Source organism: Schistocerca cancellata, chromosome 6, assembly GCF_023864275.1.
Source record: "Schistocerca cancellata isolate TAMUIC-IGC-003103 chromosome 6, iqSchCanc2.1, whole genome shotgun sequence".
Taxonomy (NCBI): Eukaryota; Metazoa; Arthropoda; class Insecta; order Orthoptera; family Acrididae; genus Schistocerca; species Schistocerca cancellata.
In genome coordinates this window covers 368826306-368845111 of record NC_064631.1, presented here as the reverse complement: position 1 = coordinate 368845111, position 18806 = coordinate 368826306, and the positions used below count along the sequence as shown (strand labels likewise).

Here is an 18806-nt window from a genome sequence, read left to right as displayed (position 1 = left end):
GTGAAGAATGAAATCAATGTAAATATTAAAAAGGGTAGGTGATAGTCCACACCCTTGTGTAACATGTTGCTTAATAATTATTTCTTCTAATTGATTCCTACCACCTGTATTTGTTACAATGCGTGTAGTTTTGTGAAGACTTTTCACTACCTCTATTTGGTGATAAGGATTTCAGGCGTATCTTCCATAGGCTATCACGGCTAACATGGTCAGATGTCTTCTCGAGGTCTATAAAGGCCATATGGATTTCTGTATTATATTGTCTAATTGTAAAAGTATGTTATCTAGTGGTAACCCTCCACATCTAATTAGTTCTGCATTTATTCCATCTATTCCAGTAGCTTTTCTGTTCTTCGTGTCTTTCAAAGCCTCTTGTACTTCCTCCATTGTAACTGGATCTGCTGTTTCATTGTGCATGCTTGCTCCAGTATCATCTTCAGCCTTCTGTGTACACCACAAGTTTCTGTAGTGATTTATTGATGTTCACTGGGTGTAATGTTCAGTGAGGCTGTATCTTTTTCTTCCTTGTTGATGGCTTTCATGACCTTGTATGCACATTGCTGTCTACTGTGTATGTCATGTTCTAAAACACTTATGAAAGAGTTCCATGACTCTTTGTGTGCTTTGTGCACTATTTGTTTCACAACATTCCTTTTCATTTTGTATGTTTCCCAGTGCTCTGATGTTTGTGACTGTACAAACTTCAAATAAGCTATTTTTTTTCTGTGTTCCAAATTCTGAGTCGTTTTTTCTATATGTTTTTCTTCCTTTTATAAAGTGCTTCTGAAGCTGCTAGATTTTATTATCCTATTCTATATTGATGTCTTTATCGACTGGTAGTGAAGTAACCTTTTCTTGGAATCTGTACTGATAAAGTTTCCTATTACTATTTTTCGACAGTAGATGTATCTTGAACAACTCATGTTGTGGGTTCACTTGGAAATTATTTTCTTTCATTTTGGTACTTGCCCTATCTTACTGCCTAAAAGGAAGTGTTTGCCACCTGTGTTGCTTCCTCTATAAATACATTATCTTCCATAAGATTCTTCAGTTTCTTATTAATTAGTACATAACCAGCCACAGCCTTTAATCCTCGTGCAGTCCATTTAAACTTATGAATTTCTTTCTTTCTGTAAAATGTGGTAGTAATATTAAAATTATTGAAGGAAGCAAATTAGCCTAATTCCTGGCCATTATTATTAAGAGTGTTTTCTTCAAATTGTCCTACTACTCCTGGCATTGGTAGATTCCAACTCTTGCATTAAAATCTCCAGTGATAACATCGTCTGTCTTGTTGATTTTGTTCACTTCTTGCTGATGATCGTTATAAAAAGTATAAGTATCATCCTTGATTCCTTCTGTACCATAAAGACCTATAACTATTAGATAACCTCTTGGAATTTGAAATCCGATTGTCATTATTCTTTCATTTAAGTAGCTGTATTCACGAATCTTTCCACTCTATGCATCATTGATCAAAACTGCTACTCTAGCACTAGCTTGCTTTCCTTGTGGGACCCCATTGTGTAAGCCATCTAGTAGTCTGTCAAATCTTTTGTTTCTTTTAGTTTTTTCCTTAGTTTCTGTTATTATTTCAGTGTTTACTTTCCTCTCTTTGAGTACTTTTTTTTAACTCTCTTCCTTTATTGGTCAATCCTCAAACATTCCACGTTGCCACAGACATATAATCCGTAATGCCAAATTGTTTGTCCTTTAAGATTTTCCGGTTATCTCCAGATGATCTAGTCCTGTATCTGAGGCTGTTTGTGAGTTTGCCAATAATTTTTTAATCCCTTGGCTGTGTTATGAGTGAGTGCTGCACAGGTTAAGTCACGTGATAGGACTGCCACCTCTTAAGTATTGAGACCTGCATGATTTTCTGTCAGGGTTGTCTCCCGTAAGAAAGCTGGCTTCATCATGCCTCTAGAGCCCACCCTGCCCTATATTGTGGGAGACACTTCATCTGGATCCCCATTCGAGACCACTCCAGCTTGGGTGACCCTGCCAGTAGCTAGGCTATCACCGGCACAGCTTCTGACTTTGTCGAAGCACGCAAACTGGCACTAAAGGTCCCTTTGATAAGGTGGTGTCCTCTGTGAGGGCTAATCTTGTCTATCCTCAGATTTATTGCATCAGTAAGTTCTTTCTTTACATCATTGATGTCTTTCTTCTTATTCTGTATAAGAAAGTGTGTGTTATTTTTTCTGTTAGCTGATTTCTGTATTTCAGCTTTTCTACTTAGCTTTGGTTTTTGCGAAGCTGCAACAGCGGCATATGAAGGAATATACATAGTCGCTTTTTCTATCAGCTTGGAGTTCTTCTGCTCTAGAAGTTTAACATTGGCTTTTAGTGCACCCGAATCTGATTTAGAAATTTCATAACATAATGTTTCATACTCCTCTCGCAGTTCTCGTATCTGACCAAGCAACGTGGACTAAAACATGGTCCATTTGGACACTTTGTGCATCAGTTTGTTTGTTAGAGCAACAGGAACTTTTTTTGCTTCTTGAAGGCAATTTTGAAAGAAGTCTACGAATGGAGTAGGAAGTTTGCAAATGGTGAGACTTCAGTGGAAGATGCTCCTCATCCAGGTCATGCACGAGTTGTGACTCCACAGAACATTGCAGCAGTTGAAGCCATAGTGAAGGAAAACGGCCAAGTGACACTGAATGACATTGCAGCATGTTTTACAGGTTAGTCATGGGTCATCACACCACATTGTGCATGATGTGCTCCAGTTTCACAAAGTGTCTGCAAGATGGATGCCAAGGCAGCTGACTCCTGAAATGAAATGAGAGAACAATGTGTTGATGCTTGTGAAGAAAGTCTTCAGCGAATTGAACGAGAAGGTGATGGCATCCTTGCAAGAATCTTTACTGAGGACGAAACCTGGGTTACTTCCACCTACCAGAAACGAAGAGAGCGAGCAAGGAATGGCGCCATTCCTCATTACCAAAACCAATGAAGTTTCGAACAGAACCATCAGCAGGGAAGGCTGTGCTGATTCTTTTGGGACGAAAAAGGCATCATTTTGGAACATTACATGCCTATAGGAACCACTATCAACAGTGCATCTCACACAGATCTAAAAAATCATCTGCGGCCTGCAATCAACTCAAAGTGACATGGATTGCTGTAAGCAGGTGTCCTTTTGCAACATGACTATGCAAGGCCCCACACTGCCCGTACAACAGTTGCAACAATCACAGACCTGCATTTTGAGTGTCTTCCTCATCCACCATACTCACCAGACCTTGCCCCAAGTGATTTCCATATGTTTGGACCACTCAAAGATGCAATGAGGGGAAAGTAGTTCCATTCTGGTGAAGAGGTACGTCACGCGGCACGTGAGTGGTTGCACAGACTACCAAAATAATTTTTTCCTGAAGGAATTTATGTGCTTTGTAAGAACTGGAGGACTTGCATTGAGCGTGGGAGAGATTATGTTGAAAAGTGATACAGCTTTGTACCACTTCTGCACAATAAATAATATTTAAAAAAATATTTAATGTTTTCATTTGACTCACCCTCATATCTGTAAGCTGTGATGTTATTTTTCAACAAGTATGTTTTGTCTCGTGTTGTCCTTCAGATTTGCTTATAAACCACAAAGAACACCCCATGTTACAATGGCAGACATTTTTCTACAAATAATACCCTTTCCAAGTTGTACCAAGTAAACCATATAAGACTTTAGAACACTACACAGCTTAGTCACTGCCAACTGTTACATGCACTCAAATGATTTCTGTGTACCTCTCAACCATTAATTGAAACGACAATGTGTTGAATCATGTTCAGAGAATGTTAAGAGACAGCAGCACTGACAAGAAGTGGCCTGTATTTCTAAAGGCTGTCCACAAGACAATAAGAAAGCCCAGTTGCTTGAGAGCAACATCACCAAATAAATGGTTCATTTCTGTTTATAATTGCAAGGGCTTTCAGATCTAAACAGTTTTCTTTTGGAATTTGCTGTAGTGGCTTGTGATCAGTTGAACTGTAGATTTTATTACAGATTCTTTGATACCTAAATATGAGGGGTGTTTTGTAAATAGGCTCCATTTGTGAATGAGAGAAAAAACATATAACTGCCTCAGTACATATGCACGTCTACTTCCAGCATGCCTTGTGTGTGTTTGGATGCCATTTGCAGCCCACTGTTGCTGAGCTGTCAAAGTTTATAATGTTTAAGAATATTGAGTTACCTGCCAACTGTGAGATACAGTCTATAATTAGATTCTTAATTCTGGTGTGCCATATGAAACAAGCAGAGTGGTCTGCTGTGCTCTGGTGTGATGTTGCTCCATGACAGTGGAAGCCCCATGTTTCTGTACAAACATGAGATCTGGTCATGTCTTTTGGGCAGGAACAATTGGATCATCTACTTCACTGTCCAGTCCTTACACAAGTGATTTTTACCTGCTACAGTAATTAATGGAGTCCCCTGGTGGTCAGTGGTTAAAGTAGTAGCAAAAGCTGCAGCCCTGGAATGGGTTTCTTCACAGGCGGCAGATGTCTTTGACATCAAATTCAAAATGCATTGAGCAGTATGACATATGTTTGAACAATAACGGAAAATATTTAAAGTAGATTAAAGTATGTAGAATATGGATGACAAAAATATATTTTAATGATATTTACAGTATTTTTCTTCTTATTAAAAACTTGCTTATTTCAGAAATACTGTTCATATTAGTCAGTATCTGGTCATAATTTTCACTCTATATGATTTTCCTGATTTTGTGTGTGTGTGTGTGTGTGTGTGTGTGTGTGTGTGTGTGTGTGTGTGTGTACATCCTAGTGATTTCTTTTTTTGCTCTCGTTAGTGTTAGAGGAAGAATGTTGTGTGTGTCATTTGTATGTTTGTAAACTCTGTTGTGGTTCTGAGATGAAACTGGGGAACTAGCTTAGCATCCATCTAAATAAATGCTGAGGAAAATCACTGAGTAAAAAGAATGAGATTGTTCAGCATGTGTGTACTGGTTGTAGCTCACATTCCTGTCTTGCAGAAAGGTGCATTGTTTTATTGTATGACAGGTATGTGTTTAAGGTTTAGTTGTACCACAGGTTGAAAAGAAGTTAATAAGCCAGAGTTGAATAAAAGTTGACCATTATGGTTGTTTTCAGAAGTTGGATTCATTCTTTCATCTGAGAGCTGTCAGATGATGCCAAAAGGTGCTGCACAATGTGAAATATGTTACTGTATATTTGTAATTGCCTCAACAGTAAACACTGAAATCTCTGGAGAATACTCGGGAATAATAGATGCGTTACACATTATGACAAGTATGAAACAGGCAGACACCTTAATGTAGATCACTTGAATTTTTTACAGTTGTCTGGCAAGTACTAAAATTGTTTTAGGAATTTTTCCTCTTAATTGTCTGTATTGTTATGCCACTTCTTTGTGGGATTCTAGAACATTTTTTGTACATGAATGTCTTCTTTCAAAGCTAAATACTGATCTGTGAGAAGTATGGTATCTGTCAATATGCCATTGGTATCCACCTCATAGTGATCTATCTTATGAGGGCATATGGCACGCAGGACAGTAATTGCAAGCTATATTATATTCTAATAGTGATCATGTATGTTCATTTTATATGTTCGTCTTTAGAAGAGTTAAGAATATGATACAGCATACACAAGAGAACACAAACTAGAAGTACTTTATTAAAACACATTAGTTAGACAGGAAATGAAATGTAAACTGATTGACCTTCATTCCAAATTTGTATTATTTATTGCTGCACTCAGTTCCATAAACAGCAGAAAGCACCTGAATGAAAGAAGAGTGGAAGAGGTGGAGGCTATACTGTCATTGTCTACTTATTAAAAATAAAGGAATGTAACTCTACATTTATAATAATACAATAAAATGCTTATGGAATGTATACATTAAAACATTTCCTTACATTTCTTTCTTAAAGAACACAGAATGTGCCATGAAATCATCTTCAGTGAGTACGTTGTTTGAACACAGATTAAATAAATAAATAAAATTTCATTACATTAGACTTTTAAAACTTAAAACATCCTTTTCGCGCAGTACATTTTGTACTTTCAATTCTGGATCACAGTTAGATACATTAAAAGTCCATTATTTATAACAGTGATAATGTGGAATGTGCACCTCATCAAATATCATGATGATAACATAGATTTTTGTTGATTATTCAGTAAAACAATTAAACAGTTGTCATTCAATCTGAAACAAGCCTTCTGGCTGTGTTTGTTATTTAAAAACAAAAGCTTGCATCTCTGTTACACAGTTATACCAACCATTTTTAAAAACTATTAAAAATAACAAAGATTTCATTTATAATTGACAATGTGATATATGTGAAAGCACAATCTTTTATATCCATAACTTTCATACAGAGCAACAGCAGCATTACTTAGGCCACATTTTTATTGGCCCCATCAGTACTTGTTCCTATTAATGCTGTATGGTAACAAAATATGTAAATAGGTATTACTCTGATGAAAGATACCACAAAAATTTGGGGCAAGAAGAAATGGAATAACCACTGCCAACAGTGGTTGCAGGCACTTTGAGGAGTAACGGAAGGCGCACAGGGAGAATTTAAATCAGCGTTTTTAAAAAACTGTTCATTAGTTAGTTTGAAGTCCCATAAAAGCTGTGAAGGAGGACATTTATTAATATGTAAAAAAGTTCCCAAATGTTTCAGAAAGTCTTGCACTAGAAACCAGTTACGTTTACGTACAGAGTGGACAGTATGTATCCCTGCAGATTTCCCTTCGCTGTTAGTCTCACAGAAAAAGCATTTCCAAAGAAAACCTACATGCATGTTACAGCTGTCTGGTACAGTCATTATTGCACCACTACTGTAGGTGTGGGTCAAAGTCCCTAGGCACAGGTAACAATAAAAGTTTCACTGTTATTCTACGATAACCAGCCTACAAAATGCCTCCGTAAGTATTCCTTCATAGGTTCGTAATAATCATGCCGCAATACTACCATTTCTGGCCATCGCCGCAGAGTGCTAAATGTTTCACAGTCCAGCTCGAGTATAAACACAGTACCAATAACTAGTGATGCCACAACAACTAGAAATGATGGCACAAACACACGAAAAATGTTGAATCGACGATTAGTGCCACCCGAATGTTGCGCCGATACAAGTCCCACCTGTGAAGAGGTAGGAGGTGCTTGTATAGGTGGAGGTTGTGTCCTGGTGGGTGTTGTACCCAGGTGTGTCTGCTTGAGACCGAGCTCCATTAGTTGCGACTCCGATGACGAGTGCTCAAACGAGTCGCGGAAGTAATAGTCATCAAAACCATGCTGCACATTTTCACCATCCTTCAGACCTGCACAGCATATATTAAAGAATTGTCAGTGACCTCATTAAAAACCAATAATAATGGAACAGTTGTGTTTATCTACAATAATGTAATATCATATTCAGAAAATTTATTGCACACAACAATAGCAGCATAAGTTGGATAAAAGAAAAAGGAAACACTGACAATATTTTTACAGCCACACAAGTGTAAAATTATTATATATTTGAACACTTGTATGATAACTATAGATCATTCTGGTTGTTATCAAATAAGAAAGGTGTCGCATAGGAGATGTAGAAATAACAACTCAGACAAAATATTGTCAAAAAGTTTGTCTAAATTCCCATATCTTGACATGCAAGAGGGTCCAAATTATTATACCTTGGCATGCATGCATCAATGAAACACAGATCACAAACTAAAGCAGTGAACTATGAACATGCACTAGCTCCAAATTGACTCGTCTATAAAGTGTTACTAATTTCATAAACACCAGATCTAGCAAAACTGAAACAGATTCCACATCACATCACAATGTTTTGCAACCCGAGAACAAAGAAAGTCAAACTAGTTGTTGGTGACGGACCTAAAACCCTGGCCTTTCACGACTATAAAAAGAATTGTTGGCATTGAGACACATGTTCCCCTGAGCATATCTATTACATCTCCCAATGGTATAATTGGATGGATTAAAAAAAATCTACTTGACACGTAGTGGCAGGAAAAAACACACATGAAAGTTAAGGCAATGTGCAAGCTTTAGGAGCCAGTGAATCTCTCTTCTGTTTAGTTGGTATTGTATGTTCTTGCCAATTGACATAGCCTTGTAATAATGTGCTTAGATATTTAAATGATGCTAAAGACCCCAAAGCTTCACTAATGTTGTCATCAGATACTAATGGATTTTTCTTGTTTATATGTGTCGCCAAGCATTTATCCACATATAAAAAGAATCGCGTTCATTATGTTGTTGTTGTGGTCTTCAGTCCAGAGACTGGTTTGATGCCGCTCACAGTGCTACTCTATCCTGTGCAAGCTTCTTCATCGCAAAGTACCTACTGCAACCAACATCCTTCTGAATCTGCTTAGTGTATTCATCACTTGATCTCCCTCTACAATTTCTACCCTCCCTGCTGCCCTCCAGTACTAAATTAGTGATGCCTCAGAACATGTCCTACCAACCAGTCCCTTCTTTCAGTCGAGTCGTGCCACAGATTCCTCTTCTCCCCAATTCTATTCAGTACCTCCTCATTAATTATGTGATCTACCCATCTAATACTCAGCATACATCGGTAGCACCCCATTTCTAAAGCTTCGATTCTCTTCTTGTCTAAACTATTTATCATCCTTGTTTCACTTCCATACACGGCTACACTCCATACAAATACTTTCAGAAAAGACTTCCTAACACTTAAATCTATACTTGATGGTAACAAACCTCTTTTCTTCAGAAACACTTTCCATGCCATCGCCAGTCTTCATTTTATATCCTCTCTACTTTGACCATCATCGATTATTTTGCTTCCCAAATAGCAAAACTCTTCTACTACTTAAAGTGTTTCGTTTCCTAACCTAATTCCCTCAGCATCAACTGATTTAATTTGACTACATTCCATTAACCTCGTTTTGCTTTTGTTGGTGTTCATGTTATATCATTCTTTCAAGACTCTTTCCATTCTGTTCAACTGCTCTTCCAGGTCCTTTGCTGCCTCTGACAGAATTATAATGTAATTGGCAAACCTCAAAGTTTTTATTTCTGCTCCATGGATTTTAATTCCTACTCCAAATTTTTCTTTTGTTTCCTTTACTGCTTGCTCAATATACAGATTGAATAACATTGGGGTTAGACTACAACCCTGTCTCACTCCCTTCTCAACCACTGCTCCCCTTTCTTGCCCCTTAACACTTATAACTGCCATTTGCTTTCTGTACAAATTGTAAATAGCCTTTTGCTCCCTGTATTTGACCCCTGCCACCTTCAGAATTTGGAAGATAAGTCTTAGGATCAGTATTGCCTTACATGTTCCAACATTTCTACGGAATCCAAACTGATCATCCCCAGAGTTGTCGTCTACCAGTTTTTCCTTTCGTCTGTAAAGAATTCACGTTAGTATTTTGCAGCTGTGACTTATTAAACTGATAGTTTGGTAATTTTCACACCTGTCAACACCTGCTTTCTTTGAGATTGGAATTATTATATTCTTCTTGAAGTCTGAGGGTATTTTGTCTGTGTCATACATCTTGCTCACCAGATGGAGGAGTTTTGTCATGGCTGGCTCTCCCGAGGCTATCAGTAGTTCTAATGGAGTGATGTCTACTCCTGGGGCCTTGTTTCACCTTAGATCTTTCAATGCTCTGTCAAATTCTTCACACAGTTTCATATCTCCCATTTCATCTTCATCTATGTCCTCTTCAATTTTCATAATTTTGTCCTCCAGTACATCACCCTTGTAGAGACCCTCTATATACTCCTTCTACCTTTCTGCTTTTCCTTCTATGCTTGGGACTGGGTTTCTATCTGAGCTCTTGATATTCATACAGTTGGTTCTTTTCTCCAAATGTTGTTTTTAATTTTCCTGTAGGCAGTATCTATCTTACCCCTAGTGATACATGCCTCTACATCCCTACATTTATCCTGTAGCCATCCTTGCTTAGTCATTTTGCACTTCCTGTCGATGTCATTTTTGAGACGTTTGTATTCCTTTTTGCCTGTTTCATTTACTGCAGTTTTATATTTTCTCATTTCATCAATTAAATTCAAGATTCTTCTGTTACCCCAGGATTTCTACTAGCTCTCGTCTTTTTGCCTACTTGATCCTCTGCTACCTTCACTATGTCGTCTCTCAAAGCTACCCATTCTTCTTCCACTGTATTTCTTTGCCCCCTTCTTGTCAGTTGTTCCCTAATCTCTCTGAAACTCTCTACAACCTGTGGTTCTTTCAGTTTATCCAGGTCCCATCTCCTTAAATTCCCACCTTTTTGCAGTTTCTTCAGCTTTAATCTACAGGTCATAACCAATAGATTGTGGTCAGAGTTCACATCTGCCACTGAACTTCACTAATTCCCACTATATCTAACTTTAACCTATCCATTTCCCTTTTTAAATTTTCCAATCTATCTGTCCGATTAAGGGATCTGACATTCCATGCTGCAATCTGCAAAACGCCAGTTTTGTTTCTCCTTTTAACGATGTCCTCCTGAGTAGTCCCCACCCGGAGATCCAAGTGGGGGACTATTTTACATCCAGAATATTTTACACAGGAGGACACCATCATCATACAGTAAAGCTGCATGCCCTCAGGAAAAATTATGGCTGTAATTTCCCCTTGCTTTCAGCCATTCACAGTACCAGCTCAGCAAGGCTGTTTTGGTTAATGTTACAAGACCAGATTAGTCAATCATCCAGACTGTTGCCCCTGCAACTCCTGAAAAGGCTGCTGCCCCTCTTCAGGAACCACATGTTTGTCTGGCCTCTCAACAGATACCCCTCCATTGTGGTTGCACCTACTGTACGGCTATCTATCACTGAGGCACGCAAGCATCCCCACCAATGGCAAGGACTATGGTTCATGGGGGGAGGACATTCGGTATGTAAAATAGAAATGCTGTCTTGTTGTTGTGCATTTCATTTGCAATCATTAACTTCACCACTCATAAAGAAGTGAAAATAGTTTCAAATTACAGAAACAGATATCAGTAGTGCTGACTTGTCCCATGACATGTTGTACATGCCTCTTATGCTCAAAAATACTTTTAGATAATTATATTTTGAGAAGATTCTCCATCTTATCATACCTTCAGTTGACAGTGCTGTCCAACACTGAATGCCATCCTAAAACTCTCCAAATATGAAATCTGTGTGTGCCCAAAAAAAAGCAAGCATCTCAACTCAAATTTCCTAAACCAGTGCACATTCTTTGATGTAACTACTTTTCTTTGTGGTATATCATTAAATTAAAGTTTAGAATATGCTCTTTAACAATCAGGATATTGATAATTGTGGGGATCTATTATTTTACATTTCGTAAATGTAAATCATAGTGACTTGTGTTATTCTCCAGCTGTTTGCTGTGCAAGAGATTCTTGAGAAATATAAGCAGCAATTTAATGTAAAATATAATAGCAATTTTGTTCTGATCTGGTATATTCCTTTGTTCTGAATTTTCACCATGGTTGATATTTCAGTGTCGCCCATTTGTGTGTGTGGTTCTTACACACATATGGCACCAGGAGTAAAATGGTCAAAGGCTTATTTAGATGAACTGTGGCTTCATATACAGGGTGATTATAATTAAACTTAAACTTTCAAATCACTCTAGAAATAACACCACTGGCCAGAATGATGTCAAATTGCAACGGAATATTATCAGAGAAGGGGGAAAACGAATGGCAGAAGAAAAATAAATAGTTACAAAATGTAGCAATAGTTGGTGCTGTAAGCATCATAATTTAATAGTGGTCGACTACAAATGACAGACGAATCATACAACAATGCCTAAGGTGTACGTTTGACATTAAACAAACTGTACTACTCATTGTGCATAGGTGCACAGATGTGATACTGTTAGTTACATAAGCCCATCCACAACGGCAAGGCCATATCACATTGAATGGGAAAAATTGGTTTTTAATTGTCCTGAGGCCAAAATCAAATCAGATTATTAATTTCTGAGTGACTGGTGCAAAAGATGTTCAATATGCTGCCTACCGTTTTCTGCAACAAGTTGAAATCGAGAAATTGCATATTCCACAACTGATTGAAGTGTTGTGCAGTGTGTGCCTTCAATGCAGCTAAGTTTGCAGTTGGAACACTGAACACAGCATCTTTCAGGTAGCGCCACAGCCAGAAATCACACAGATTAAGATCAGGTGATTGGGACGGCCAGGCTTTAGGGAAATGGAGGCTGATAATTCTAGTATTTCCAAAATTGCACTTCAGCAGCTGCTTAACTGGATTTGCAATGTGCGGAGGTGCACCATCTTTCATAAAAATGATCCCATCCATGCTGTTGGAGAGCTGGAATGACGTGGTTGCACAAAAGACACTCATAGCTTATCGTTGACGGTACAGGTAACAGGACCGGGAGCACCTGTCTCTTCGAAAAAATATGGCCCTATGATAAATTATGCCATAAACCTGCACCACGCAGTGACCTTTTCAGGATGAAGTGGTACTGGTTGATTTGCATGTGAATTTTCCGTTGCACATATTTCACAATTCTGTGTATCAACACATCCTGTCAGATGGTAGTGGGCTTCGCCTGCCCACAAAGTCTTCCACGGCAAGTCGTTGTCCACTTCCATGCGAGCAAGAAATTCTAAAGCAAAGGTCTCTGTTGCTGGGCAGGGCAACAGGAAGCAACTCGTGCACCTGGGTAATTTTGAGGGGAATGCAAAGAAGGATATTTCGTAGGATTTTATGCACCGTGCTCACGGGTATGTCCAATGTTGGGGCAATTCTCTGTGCGCTACACATTTGCACACCACCACTCGTCTCCTCCTGCATTGCTGTGGCCGCTGCTTCCACTGACGTTGAATCAGTTCGTTTCCTCCCTCTACCAGGTTGCACACCAAAAGAACCCATCATTTCGAATTTCCGAATCATTTTTTCCAGACCCACGGCAGTCATCAGACCAACCACTTTTTCCAAACCCTTCAGTGTCCAGAACGTCTGCAAAATGACCTGTGCACAGTCATCATTCTTGTAATACAGCTTGACAAGCAGAGTGTGATCCTGCATTGAGACAGTCATGGCTAATGTCGCAGATGCGAAAGAAGGAAAAGTCATGTACCCGGCATGTTTATACCAACTTCAATGGGTCGTATGCATGACAGGTGTTTTCATTTACGTATTCTGACACATACAGTGCCATCTATTGATCAATTTTCACACTATTTTTTTTTTCTTCTGCCATAAGTTTTCCTCCTCCTCCGATAATATTCCATTGCAATTTGACGTCATTCTGACCAGTGGTGTTATTTCTACAGTGTTTTGAAAGTTTAACTTTAATTACAATGACCCTGCAGATTACACTGTGAGTAAGTGACAGTGTGCAAAGGGTACTATCAAACAACAGTGCCAGACAATGTTTCGTTGTCATGAATGCAGAGTTTCATTTCATGTTCACTGCTGTGTGACTAGAATTTTATTTTATGTTCACTTCTCTATGACTGTAACGGGAAAACTTCAGACTGTCATAGAAATGGGCAAAATATGAAAAATACGTAGAGACAAGCTAATCTAAACTTCTGGTATTAATTTTTCCTTTGATACAATTTTACATGGAAATGGTTCCCTTCATACTGCCGTCATACCATTGGATATACATTGTATACAGTTGGTTTGAATTCTTGTAAAGAATAAGATCCATAATTGTAATACATAAAGTGTCTCACTCTGTAACCTGAAAAAATAACAGCTTATGCCATTGCTGCTAATAAATTAACATTGTGTGTCACCAAGCCTGGTGCAAGTCTTTCAACATAACACTACTTCAGAGACTTGCATTCACTTTCAATGCTTTTATGTTGAAGCAGCTTTTCAGTTAGCCTAACAAGGCTGACTGAATGCCTTAGACATTTTTAAGAGACAAAAATGTGAGGTGGTCCAAAGAAGCAATATTGGAACCTCGGTGTTGCCAGCCAAAAACAGTAACCATCAGGCCAGATGGTCAGTTTGCTTATGCTGATGTGACTTTAACTTTCACCGTTGTAACATTAGAAGACTAGAAGAGCTGTGCATCTCACCAAAAAATGTGTAATGACTACTGAAGGAGACATACTTTGATGGATGAGGAAGCTGAAAGTACTATAAAATACGTCTGCATGGTTTTGAACAAAGAGGCAGTGTTGCCATCTGCGACTGAAACAGCAACGATGAATCAGCAAAGACAGCTGTGCAATATAGCAACATCACCTGGGGAGGTAGTTTTACAGATACTGCAAATGAGCAGGTAAGGGGAGATGCATTGTATGTCTTGTTTTGACGGGACACTTCATTCAGTGACCATACAGATATGTAGCATTCCACTTGTAAAAACACTGCTATTACTACCTCCAGTTCCTGCTTATGAAGTGTAAACATGATGGTGCTGCCAACCAAGCCTGGTGACCGGTTCATCTTGCCGAGTATTACACTTACGACACAACAATAATACTTCATAAACAGAAGGGTGACATGGATGGCGTGACCTAATGAGGAGTGACACATCAGTTAAAAACATGTCTCTTGTGAGGAATTTGTCCAAGCCAAGTTTTTGTCATCACAATAACACTTCATTTTGAGTTGTCATACTGCTCAAAAGTGGCAGTTTTTGCACATTGGTATGAGTAGCATTCCAGTATCATATCATATTTCTCGATCTGACGATTACATTCCTTGTTCACAAGTGTAACCCATTGCAGAAGGTGCCCACTATGCACATGTAAACTCACTGGAAAAAGATATTAATCACCTTCTTAAAAGGGCAGACTGGTTGTTTTGGAGTGCTTTAAATGGTACATAACTGTTACGAGGCAGTCATGTCACCCTCCATAGCAGTGGAATGGTGTGAATCTGGCAGTTGGTTATATGGAGATGTCAGAATGCCACAAAGGAGTGATTTGTATGAATGTGCCCTTGGGCAGATGGTAAATGAATTTATCTGATTTGTTGATGTTTTAATAAGGACTGCCAATATGTCTACAAGCAATGTGGTACCACTCACAGCCATGTAACTTGGAGTAAGAACAGTAGTCATTAAAAGATTCTAACAAACTTGGACCAGAGATAAGTGTCATGCCAGTTCAATGACAATAGGTTACAAACCTGGCTGGAATTGCTGCTGTCAGCAAATGCAGATCGACCTCAACCAGTTTCTGAGCAAACATTGCAAAGGGAAGTGCATGCAATGGACATTTAGAGTTGGGTAACTTGCAAAGAGACCATTGCTCACACCCACACATTAAGCTGCACATCATCAGTGGGCCAGATAGCACAGAAATTGGATAGTCACTGACTACAGGTGTGTAATATTGTCCAACACATTGAAATTTTGCCTCTCTCCAACGATGCAAGGCATCAAGTGCACCAAGAGCCCAATGGGGGACTTGACTCGCAGTGTGTGACAGGTGTAGTTCAGGCCAGAGGTGGGTCTGTGGTGTTTTGGAGTCTACTCATTCATATTACCATGAACATGAACCAGGATGATTATTTGACATTCTCAGTGATGAAGTGTTGCCCTTTCTTCTACATCTTCATGACAAGTATGCTGTGAACACGCCTGTCTTTCAAAATGATGACAGCCACATCCACAAAGCTGAATGTTTATGTTCCTACTTTGTCAAACACTTAGGCACTCTTTCATACTTTTGCACTGGTCCTCTGAAAATTGCACAGTCTTAATCCTGCAGAACATCTGGGACCATTTGGATAGCAGCCAAAACATATCAATTGACACCCTTTCAGTGTGGTAGCTCTATGAGATCTAATCATTATCATCTTCTGCTGGATGTGGCGTACCTAAAGAAACTTGTGATATCTTGCCAAATTGAGGCCATTACCAAGGCTAGTGCTGGTATGACACGTTATTTGTGTAATGTCTCCTGGGAGTTACCAAATTTTTGTCAAGAATACTTCCAGTATACAGGGTCGTCAGCAGAATGATACAGCTTGGTGAAACAAGGAAATTATTTGAGTTGTTGATCAGTAGAAAATATTTTGTTTGTCTGGTGACCAACAGTTTCTTATCTACTCTACAAATTTTCCAGAGCATATTTTGTCACAACTACATGAAACTAAAGATCCACCGACATTGCTGTATTTACTCTAGCTTGGTAGCAGCACTTACATGATGTATGAGATGTTTCAGTGGTAAGAATTTGGAGCTCTGGTGCCATCAAAGATAAGTGTCACTGATTTCTAGTATTGTGAATATCGTATGAAGTGGATGCATCTGGCAGTGCTAAACTTTCTCCCCGATGGGGCTGAAAAATTTGCTCACAAAAATGAACCTAGACATCACAAATACCTTTACATCAGTGATTCAAGGAACAGAATGTAATTTTATCATTATTTTGTATGCGTAAGCACACAAAATCCCAAGTCTATTAAACAAACACGTGAGACTTCAATGAATGGCACATCTGTGTTGAAGTACCTTGCACACAGTGTGACTGTTTATAAAACAAGATCACAATCAACACAACACAACAGCACACTTCAAAACTGTAAAGCTGGACTGCTGCCATTAAGAAGGCCATAGAAGGAATTTCACAGGAGGGTAGGTGATCTTATAGGTATAAGGTAAGGCTTTAGATGATAACCCCTAAACCAAGTTCATTTGGTTGCGGTAGATATTTTACCAGAGAAGCTAATGCTGCTTGATCTACTAACCATGAAGACACGACATGTGATAAGTTTCTCAATGCATTTACATAAAAAGAATGAACCTGGTTCCTTATTCTCCTCCCCCCCTCCCCCCTCCCCCTCCCCCCCCCCCAAAAAAAAAAAAATAATAATAATAATAATAATAAATTCATTCATTGGGTTCTGCAGACTGTATTGTGACGGAAAACACACAGGGAATTTGGAGTAGTCAAAGTATACATTCACAATGAGAGCAGATGTTACAAATTACGTTATAATAAACTGCTGTAAACTATTTTTGCTTCCTCAAGATAACTGTAGTTTATCTACTACTCTTTGTCTATTGTTTATATTTCTTGGCTACACTTCAAGAATAGTTGTCCACATTCTAGAAGAGTAACAGCCCTATTCATAATGAATATTACTACTTAATCCTATTTGGAATCTAATCCTTGAAACTATATAATCAAGAAGTTCGTAGAAATTGTTACTACTAAGTTATACTTTTATTTTTCTACTGGATTGGTTAAGATTTCTGACTTCTTACATTGTGTCTGGTGGGAGGTTGTTGTAGACCTTTAGAGCAAAATACAGAACTCCAGTCTGAATGCTAAACAAAAGATAAAGTCTACATGGATATTATTTTTATGTTTTACATTTTGGTTGTGTTAACTGCAATTAATCTGAAATTGATGTTTATTGCTGGCAGTAAATACCATTAAAGAGTAAATGTTTTCAGTTGTGAGTGTAAGACCTTTTGTGTGAGGTGTTCACAAAAGCCTATTAATGGGACAGTAATTCCCTAGTCCAGATGCTGCTTGTTTTTGACCAGTGATGCAGAATGACACCATGTTACAAGGAGTCTATTACATGTTCTTGGATGGCAGGTGCAGATGGGTGGAGGAGTTAAGGTGTGCTCGGTGCAGAGTATGTCTATCCTCCATTCTGGTTGTCAGTCATGGACAACCAGTACCTGAGTGACAAGTATATGTGCCCTCATACCCTCATACAGTCCAACATCAGGCCACTGCCACATCTGAATGCCCCATAAATCAGGATACAGTTTGATTAACCAGCCACCCAAATAGAGACTCACAATCAGGTCTCTTTCAAACTCAATCATGTGACGATAACTCTATCTCATATGGATATGCAGCATCTACATGACCTTCAAAGTGATCACTCAATGTCTGAAACTGTTCATGCCCCTTTTATACCCTACTAGATGTGATAACTATATTAATGCAGTCTGGCGGCCAACTCTGGATGCTTTTTGGAAGGCAGTGTATGCAGTCAGTTAAAAAATACGTCAGGTCATTAACTTATTACAGAGGCAGCTAAAGGGTGATTCAATCAAATTAGCACGAGATTTTAAATCTCCAGTAGATATACTGTTATAGCCAAAAGAATTAATGTTTTCAGTAACACAGAGATGTCTGTGTTACACTGAAAATTATTTTTTGTCTGTGAGTGTTGAAACATTTGCTGTCATTATGGGGAAGACATTACTGAAACTACTGATTTCAAATTGTCATAATATTTGCCACAATGCAATTTCAATGCTATTCAGTCATTGTTCTTATTTGTATCTTATTTGATAATGATTCAGATAATTTTTGCTATTTTGCTGGATGTTATAATTTTTTTAGACATGAGGATTTTGAAATGCTGTTGCCAGTAAGTTTAAACTCTTGATTACAGTATCTTCTAGATTAGATGAAGTTCTTGCTTCACGTCACCTGTATTAAATTTTTATATCCACACAACAGATTTCTTTGGGTACTGGTCTGCCCTCATATCATGCTTTATCTTCTATATATTTCCTTATCATATTAAATGACCAACAGCCTTGCCTTTTTGAATACACCTGTTCTTGTGAAATGACCAAAATTAAATCAAGTGTTCCACTCACCATTATTGCTTTCCCTTTGCTTACACACCCAAGGGTGTGTGGGATAGTGGCATAAAGTTTTTGGTCTTGGAGTAAATTCCAAACCTCTCTGCATTGTCTCATGAAAAAGGTATGTGACACTGTTGAAGGTGATCCATCCGTTGGATGGCATTGTTAAGCTCGGCAACCTCCTTGAGAGGAGTAGACACAGAACTCTCACACTTCACGAAGGAAGGATGTCATTATGATGGAAGGATGGCA

The 18806-nt window shown here is 38.5% G+C and overlaps 1 protein-coding gene across 2 annotated transcripts in view; it reads right to left on the bottom strand.

The window, feature by feature from the left end:
* Window positions 1-872: 872 nt before the first annotated feature.
* The window catches only part of LOC126190824 (FERM domain-containing protein 5-like), a 590824-nt gene continuing 572890 nt past the window's right edge, over window positions 873-18806 (bottom strand). For both annotated transcript variants that reach the window (XM_049931394.1, XM_049931395.1), the window contains exon 11: window positions 873-7332. In XM_049931394.1, coding sequence (XP_049787351.1) covers window positions 6908-7332 — 425 coding nt within the window. In that variant the 3' untranslated portion in view covers window positions 873-6907. The remainder of the gene's footprint in view (window positions 7333-18806) is intronic.